The sequence below is a fragment of the Hippocampus comes genome, unplaced genomic scaffold (assembly GCF_001891065.2).
Source record: "Hippocampus comes isolate QL1 unplaced genomic scaffold, H_comes_QL1_v1.1 scaffold261, whole genome shotgun sequence".
NCBI classification, from domain to species: domain Eukaryota; kingdom Metazoa; phylum Chordata; class Actinopteri; order Syngnathiformes; family Syngnathidae; genus Hippocampus; species Hippocampus comes.
The window spans coordinates 4,098,072-4,106,880 of record NW_017805824.1 but is presented as its reverse complement, the minus strand read 5'-3'; the positions used below and the strand labels follow the sequence as shown (position 1 = coordinate 4,106,880).

Sequence of the window (8,809 nt, the reverse complement as noted above, 5' to 3'; positions counted from 1 at the left end):
TTAATGTTGCTCCTTCAAGCTTTGCCAAGTAGTGACTATGCCAAAGAGCCAGAAGGACAGACAAAGCCAGCCTGCTGATACTAGGTAATACTACCTTGTTGAGACTGCTAGCTCCAGCTACGCAGTTTGGCCTTACATGGTCCATATGGTTGTCTACAGACTATACCACACACGAAAGGCACAGAACACACCAACACAACACAACACAACACAGCACAACACAAACCCCATGCACACACAAAATAAAACATGGAATGAAAAATGAAAATCAAAAAGGGCTGACAGGATTTTAAATGTATAAAATATCATCTGAATGTATTTGATGATGAGGCCACCTCGTCAACATGCAAAGAGTGTGCACTGTGGAACACTTATCTGGTAGCTTCTGTCTACTTGAGTAACCACACAGTAATGAGCAGTTCCAGACAACACAAATGTTATTTAACTGTCACGTACTTGAAGATGTCTCAGAAGTCAAAGCAAGGATAGTTCCGTTATCAATATCAACACATAAATGCTCAGGGCCTGAATTACTTAAAATCTTCACGCGCAACAGATGCAAACATCATTGCTCAAACAAAACGGATGTGGAAACTGATCTACTGTTGCACCCTGGGAATGAGTCTACTGGAAGCCAAAAATGGTAGCGTCATTCATTTTGCGCATTCTGTGAAGGGTATAAGCAAATGACATATACATACAAACACCTCCACCATATTATCGTGGTGGAGGTGTGTGTATGGCCCAATGATCCAAGGGACTAAGTTGTCTGGTGCTTAAAGACCCTGGCAGGGTCGCCAGGGCAAACATGTGTTTAGTGACGGACCAGACAAAGTACGGCTCAAAAACCCTGATATAGATGACCATAAGCAGACATAATTTTCCCTCGCAGATGCGGGTTACAGGGGGACCCCTCTCAGGAGCCAGGCCTGGAGTTAGGGCACGTCCGAACAGTATTTCACCTGCTTGATGAATTTTCTCTCTTCTACCTCATGTATAATTACAACAAAACAAACAAATTTTGCAAAAGCATGTAAACAACTGACCTCGCTCTGCTTCCTTTTCTTGGTAAAGATGTAACGAATTAAGGTCTCCTGAAGAACTTCCTGTTTGACCAAGAAATGCCACAGGCGTCGAGCTGGAAAGGACTGATGATTTTTTGTCCTGACAGACATGAACATTTAAACAGATCAGAATGTATGAATTCTAAGATTCTCTCAATATTATTCCTGTGTGGCATACACCCTGTGAAAGCAGATCAAACATGTCAACTTCCACGATGCTTTCTAAAATGTCTCCCAAAAATTTCAATTCTCATATGTCATAAATAAGAGAGATATTCTAAACATTTTCTTGTGACCAAACGCCTCATAAATAGTAACTTAAGCAAGAGTTGAATCAACAGTTATTCTTGACTTCTTTATGTGGTTTCAGTCATAAGGGCGCTCCAAGGGAAACGGGAACTAAAATGTGGCCTGCGACAAAAATGAGTTTGACACCCCTGGGTTAGGTGATAAGGGTGCACATTGGGACACAGCCGTATCGACACGTCTCAAAAACCACCATGAGAATGTAAAAACTTTTTTTTTGCAATATTTGAGCGGTTTTTCAAAATTTCTGTGTTTCCATTACTTGTTTGCTATTGCACAATTTGCATTTTGCACATTTCTAGTCTCACTTGAAAGGAGTGTTGTCTGCCTCCAGCATGGCCTTGTGACGCAGGATGGCAGGACCGCCTCCAGCACTGAGGTCAGTAGGGTAAGTGTTAATGTAGTTGGGGGGCGGACCGTCAAATTTGTTCATGGTCTCCAATAAAATATGTTCCCAGTTCTCGAGAGTCTTCAACACAGCATTTGTGAAAGGTGAAGTGACTGGCAAGTCTGTAGCAAAAAAAAAAAAAAAAAAGAACAAAAAAACAAAACCAAAACACAGAAAATATTCCAATTTATTTAGCTGAATATGCGACAGTTCATTGAAGAGTAACCAAAAGAGTAGCAGTATGTTTGTACCTGCAAATTCAAGCCCAGTAATAGGGAGAAAGTTCTTAATGCAGTGATGAAAGAGTTTCACCATGACCAAGCGGATCAGAGCCCAGCTAAGTTGCCAAATAGACAGCACACAGGATTGTTAAAACCAAAGGCACAGCCTCCCAAACGATGGGATAGAAAAGAAGCACAGCCCACCTGTAGGAGTTTGGGTCAGAGTGCTCAGTCATCTGCGTGTCGGAAAGGAAAGCGTCATCATCATCTTCATCATCCTCTGCTCCACTTTCATCCGAGTCACACAAAGCATTGCTCTCTGACGATGGCAGAAAAGGCTGAGAGGGCCAAGAAATGGGGGTGAGAGGCAACACGATCGCAAGTTACAAATATCACATTTCATTAAGTTGCAATGTAAATTACGACGTGAACATTTTGCTTCATTTTACCGTTAAGTGTAATGCGATGATAACAACCACATTTTATTGATTGATTCAACCACGTTTCATGAATTGATTTAACTGTTAGAAATGCAGTTAATGCCTTACTTTGGCTACAAAATAGTCCCACATGCTCAGCTCTGGGGGAATAAATTTCTCCCTGTAAGTGGGTCTCTCTGTGGGCAGCGGTGGTGGGGCGGCTGGCGTCTCCTTGACAGGGCGACCAGGTACCAGCATCCTCATATTAAATCTGCGCCTGTATCGGTCCCCATCCTCAGCTTGGGGCTGAGGGGGCACCACTGATAGACAAGACAAAGAGACAACATCTTTCAGATTTGAATTACACAAGCTTGCTCCAGGCGGCCAATTGCTGGATAAGGAGGATCTGCGATATTGCATCACGGTACTGGCAAAATATCTAGAAATACACCAGGATCAAGTAAAATGCATCAACAGCCAGAACAGTGCAGTGTACACATCCAATTGACAAGATGTAATTTGCGCAAAAATGCACTGGACAGACATTCAGCATACATTCACTTGGATAAGCACAAACCTGCACTATTATCCTGCAGGACTATCACTGGCATTGCACCAGACAAAACAAGACACAACACAGCACAGAGTTGACAGAGCAGTTAGACTCACAGATATGACACACACTCTTGTATTAGTGAAAGTAATGTAGTCTATCACAAATATATAGACAGAACCACATCAATGATGATTGGGATTTTGTTGAGGAGCTCAAATGATGATAAAAAAGGTGTATCATATTCTGAGGCGTACCATGTGAAGTGTGTGTGGCTACGTGTTTGCAAAATGGCGTTATCTGTGCTCAAAAGGTTAGGATTTCATCTTTTATTAAAATGATTCCCATGAATCGGTTGGGTTTTAAGAGCGCCTCCATTTTACCTCTGTTCTTCAAACGCTCGTCTCCACTTGCTGATATCTCTCACTTTTAGTCTAAATGCCAATCTGTTTCTTCCTCCTCCACAAAACAAAGTCAGAGCACTGTGGAGTGCGAATTTCATGCAGCTAGTTTAATACACTGCTACGTAGTGAGTCCGTCTACAATGAAATAGTTAGTTCTAAATACGTTCAAACTACTGGCGCACACAAGACCATACATTGTTGCCATCAAATGAACACTGATTAATAAAGGTTATTTTCTAGAGTTTTGGGTCCACTACTTCATTACTCTAACAACCCCACAGGATGTACCTGGTTTAGCCATAACTTCAGAATTAGTTTGTGGGGGATCAGCTTGGGCTTCAGTAACTTCTTTGCCTGCCCCAACTTTTGCTTCAGCGGCACAACAGGGAGGGATGATATCATGAGTTGAGCACAAAGGACATTGCACGCACATGCAGGACAACACACACTACACACAAACACCAACATATGCTTTTGTCTTATCAAAAACCCACTTCAAATTACACATGGCCGTAATTGACATTCAGCGTTAACCACACAACAAAGAGTAGGGGGGGCATCATCAGCAACAGTGCAGACCTGTACATCTACCATGCACTTCAATCCTGCAAACCAGAACTGCAAACCACCAGCTTGTTACTCACAGCTGGTTTTAGTTGCTGGTGCCACTGTGGCTGGCCCACCTCCCCTTGAAACGAGAGGAGGGTACTCTTTGGGCCACTGCGTTTCATAGGGAATGGGTTTGGGGTTTTGGGTGAGGCTGCCCTGCTCAAGTCTCCGTGACTCCTGAGACTCCTCTGGCCTGGCTGCCTCAAAATCAGCTGGCACTGGGACACAGGGCAGAGTGCACACTCACACAAGACACTATATACCTACAACTGCATCCTAGGGAGGACATCAGGGCTGAGAGGATGTTTTTTTTTCTTTTCCCCCCCAGTGATTCAGAAAGAAGCGTTACGATAGAGGAGACAATAACAACAAGATGGGCCCAGGGCATTGAAGTGTCAAGACAGATAAAGAAACACAGAACAAATGAAAAGACAGAAAGTACAACAAAACACTCATGATATATACCTGGTGGGGCCTCGGGCCTCTTTGGTTTTATTATGACTTTGGCCCCTCCTCCAAAGACTGCGGCCCACATGCGGTTGTTGAGAGGATGTGCGGCAAGGCGGAAGAGTTCATTGCTGTTGTGAGTGCCCAAGCCATGGATGAGCAAGGCTAGATAAACAGCCATGACTGCCTCACACAGCAGCACGTTGAGTCTCGGCTGGTCCTCCTCCCTGGCAGACGTCAACAGAGAAATCAGGGACGACACACCTGGAAAAACGGAACACACATGCATAACATTATCAAATATCATCATATCAAAGAACAAAAATGCAGTCTCTGCACGATATAAAGGCAATTCACAAAGCATTAACATAATGAGCGCGGTCTGTCTTTCTGTTTCCTTCCCAGAGGCCATGAAGCTCCTATTATAGAACACCATCTGCCTATTTGCATAAACACAGACCTCCTGCTTTGCACTCCTTCCTCTGCTTTTCATATTCTCTCGATATCTTGTTGCTGATGCTCTCTCATAGGCCATTTTATTAACACCCACACTTTCAATTGAACTCTGAACTAATTCATTATAAGGAACATGTCAAACAGAAGAATGAAAAGTCAAGTCATTCAAGAAATAAAGATTGCAGTGGTGGTAATCTGCCTTTTCAAGTGCAGAACTTCTTACCTGGCCATTGAGCTGGAGCCGAGTTTGGAGTGATATGTTCCTCTATGCTTTCTGTGCGGAGTCGTTTCCTCTCACTGAGCAACAAGCCCTGGTACACCATTCCAGTAAACTGATTGGCCTCAGTCTGGCTACTGCAAAGTCAATAAAAAGGTATGAGGCTTCACCTGCACCTTTTCAATAATTTTCTTGTAATTGATTGATTGTTTATCTCACAACCGTCACTTCTCAACAAAATTGTTTAAAAAAAAAAAAGTAATACATAAATCAGAAAGGGCGTGCTACAACTGTGCACTTTAGTAGCATATAAAAAAAAAAAAAGCCAGTCAACATTCAAATATGCGAGGGATAAAGTAGTGGACTACCTGTAACTATGGCTGTCACACAACGCCTGATAGATGCAAGCAGACAGAGACGCTGCCAGTGTGTGAAGGGCATTTACCTAAGAACGAGACACACAATTCATTTTTCTACATTTCAATCAATTCACGCAAACGACACCGAAAGACTGTGTGATTAAATGTAATTCTGACCCGATCATCGATGATATCTGGATGCGGCGGAGCCTCCATGAGCGTGATGGTGTGCAGAATATCATGAATGTGGTTGCTGAGATGAAGCACGGGATTGGCTATGACCGTTTTGGTGGGGGCAATGCAGGCCGAGAGCAGAGGCAAAGTGGTCGGGAGAGGAAGGGGAGACTGCAGCTGCTTCACTGTGATCTCCTAAGAAGAAACATTTGTGAATTCTTCATTTACTGCGCCAAGAAGAGTGATAGGCATCAATCAAGTTGCAAATACATGAGACACCTAATCCATTGGTATTCAACGAGTATGTGGCTACCTGTTGGCTCTCCTGCAGAAGGAAAAGGAGCTCCATGCGTACAGAGGTGACTCCTCCTCCCTTGGCTCCATGCAGGCTGCAGTAAGAGAGGAAAACCCTGAGCAGGGCCTGATTCTTCCTCAGCCAAGCCTTGCGCCGCTCCGAATGTTGCTGCTTAGCCTGAAGGCGCCGCCGCTCCATTTGGTGACGCTCATAGGCACCAGCGTCTGTTCTCTCCAACAGGTCATCTGATATATCCACTGATGCCGCTCGTTCTGCCCAGTGCTCTGCCTCAGGCTCCTTGCCTTCTACCTGCATGTTCATTAAAAATAAATAAATATATATATATTTGGCTTCAAAGATTACCTGGGGGGGGGGGGACTATTTGACCTTGTAGTTGCAGATGTTATGCATGGCTGCTATCTCCTTCTCTAGCCAACTGTAGAGCTGAAAACGAAGTTTGCCTCCATCCACCTCGAAACCCGTGGCTAGTGTGCGCAGTTCTGTCATTAGGATTTTTAGACAGGCGCGGAACTTCAGCTGCTCTGCAATCACATCCACTTCAGACTCGCCCTAAAACATAAAAAGAGAAATGACCATTTTCTGAGTCACTATCAAGCGTTGCATCAAGCTTTTCTTGTGATTAATATATTTTTCCCTATCTACAGGATAAACAAAATTACAGTATTTTATTCACTCATTTAAATCAGAAAAATATGTCTTCCCCTTTGGCTAAACTGTGAAGGTACTTGTCCAACCTGTGAGTCATCTCTCTGCAGCTTAGATTCAAAAGCTCCCTCCGCTTTCATCGCAGTGGCAAGTTTCTTCATAGTCAGACAATCCTCATCGTCATCTTCATCATCTTCCTTGTCATCCCCCCAGTCGAGCTTCAGCTCATCGTCCTCCAACTTGCCCATGGGCTGGCTCCAGTCCATCCCACCTGCACTTTCATTTCCTCCCCATGCAGGGGGTGCAGGTGAAGCCCATTCTATAACTGTGCTCTTTTCCAGTTGCTGGCTTGAGTTGCCCTTGGATGAAGCCTTGCTCAGGGGAGACGAATTTGATTTCTTTGTAACTTTGGGAATTTTGGAGAGAACTTCCAGGGCCAGAACTGGGCAGCCCACCTGTAGGTATAAGATTAAATTAAAATAACTACCATAGTGTGAATATTTGTCAATAAGTTTTTGTTTAATGCTTTTGCATTAGCATTTAAAAAAATCCAATTTACAATTTGAAACAGTCGAGGAAAGTTCTGGTTCCTGACGATAAGAGAGGAAGGGCAATGGTGAGAGTGGTTAGAAGAGCCAGATATGTGAGCCCACCTTGAAATGTGCATTTGCTGTGGTGAAGAACAATTTGCGCTCTATGAGGTTGATCTCATCAGCACTACTCTTTTCTGCAGTGAGACCCACTGTGGTTGCTGTACCCTCTGAGCTTGCAAAGTGCCGCCGGATGATGAGTGGGTGCGTTCTTAGATAATTGTAGAAACTGAACACCACAGGGTTGCAAGACTTGACCATCACATCTAAGACACAATGCAAAAATAAGTGTGGTAGAGAAAAACATAAACACTGTCGAACAAACAAAGCCTTAAAAAATGTTAGTGAGATTTAGCAAGTGATTTATTGAATGTCTCAAAAGCAACTCACCAGGGTTATCATCATCATCTTTGGGGATGCGCTCTAAGAGTGTGTCCAGGGCTTGGGTGTAATCCTTCATGATCCAGTATGCTATGCTGCGCAGGAACGGGTCAGGGTGAAGTCTAGAACAGTGGTAGTGACTTCCATCCCTGTTACAACCGAGAACCTTCTCATAAAGGAGGCCTTGGCAGGTGGATGAATTCTCAAAGTCTGCTTCATAGAGTCGAGCGACTATCATGGCTAACTGGAGGTCCTCCATCTTCTCCATCAAAACCTACACACCACAAAACAGGAGATGGGATGTGAGAGGCAGATTACAAATACATCTTTAATGCAAGTTTAGGCGTGTAAGAACGTTTATTTATTTATTTTTGCTATCTAGGTTTTGACTACTTTGTATGTTCAACCTTGGTCAAGGAAAGATATGTGGACATTTACCGAATGTTATCAATATAATTTGGCTTAGAGCTGCAGCATAATCAGCTACCTCAGAAACAAGGATCTCTATTTTCAGCAATCCACATAGATGTGTGAAATATACTGCAGGGAAAAGAGAAATGCTTATTGAGTGGAAATACTAGGGGAGAGTTGTTCACACCTCTATCGCGTCTTTGAGTGATCCAGCCAGCAAGAAGAAGGCGGCCGACTGTTCAAAGCGTTGCTTTCCAAGCAAGGAGAAAGCATTTTTTAGCGCCGCCTTTCGCCAGCGGTCTTCACTGAAATTATTCTTGAAGAACTGAGTCATCTTCTCATCATGTTGGGACCTGAGAGAAACAAACTATTTATCTCGATATCCCCAATGAGAGTATACCCTTAAATAAAACATTGTTTTAAAAAACTACAAATGAAAACAAACCAATATTTTTGCTTTTTTTTTTCTCCCAAAAAAAGACCATCAATATAATTTGGCTTAGAGCTGCAGCATAATCAGCTACCTCAGAAACAAGGATCTCTATTTTCAGCAATCCACATAGATGTGTGAAATATACTGCAGGGAAAAGAGAAATGCTTATTGAGTGGAAATACTAGGGGAGAGTTGTTCACACCTCTATCGCGTCTTTGAGTGATCCAGCCAGCAAGAAGAAGGCGGCCGACTGTTCAAAGCGTTGCTTTCCAAGCAAGGAGAAAGCATTTTTTAGCGCCGCCTTTCGCCAGCGGTCTTCACTGAAATTATTCTTGAAGAACTGAGTCATCTTCTCATCATGTTGGGACCTGAGAGAAACAAACTATTTATCTCGATATCCCCAATGAGAGTATACC

General features: G+C 43.3%; 1 protein-coding gene across 7 annotated transcripts in view; it reads right to left on the bottom strand.

Annotated features, from left to right (window-relative positions):
* Window positions 1-8,809, bottom strand: part of dmxl2 (Dmx-like 2) — a 37,303-nt gene that overhangs the window by 8,691 nt on the left and 19,803 nt on the right. For 4 of the 7 annotated variants that reach the window (XM_019886477.1, XM_019886479.1, XM_019886480.1 and 1 more), the window contains exons 29-44: window positions 8,596-8,761; window positions 7,559-7,823; window positions 7,232-7,434; window positions 6,668-7,033; window positions 6,300-6,482; window positions 5,931-6,221; window positions 5,621-5,812; window positions 5,453-5,529; window positions 5,091-5,221; window positions 4,430-4,675; window positions 2,528-2,718; window positions 2,184-2,317; window positions 2,010-2,095; window positions 1,679-1,880; window positions 1,047-1,164; window positions 95-160 (exon numbers count right to left, since the gene is read on the bottom strand). In XM_019886477.1, coding sequence (XP_019742036.1) covers window positions 95-160; window positions 1,047-1,164; window positions 1,679-1,880; window positions 2,010-2,095; window positions 2,184-2,317; window positions 2,528-2,718; window positions 4,430-4,675; window positions 5,091-5,221; window positions 5,453-5,529; window positions 5,621-5,812; window positions 5,931-6,221; window positions 6,300-6,482; window positions 6,668-7,033; window positions 7,232-7,434; window positions 7,559-7,823; window positions 8,596-8,761 — 2,917 coding nt within the window. Of the gene's footprint in view, window positions 1-94; window positions 161-1,046; window positions 1,165-1,678; window positions 1,881-2,009; window positions 2,096-2,183; window positions 2,318-2,527; window positions 2,719-3,923; window positions 4,183-4,429; window positions 4,676-5,090; window positions 5,222-5,452; window positions 5,530-5,620; window positions 5,813-5,930; window positions 6,222-6,299; window positions 6,483-6,667; window positions 7,034-7,231; window positions 7,435-7,558; window positions 7,824-8,595; window positions 8,762-8,809 lie in introns of those variants that run through there. The other 3 variants (XM_019886481.1, XM_019886483.1, XM_019886484.1) reach the window with 3 other exon arrangements.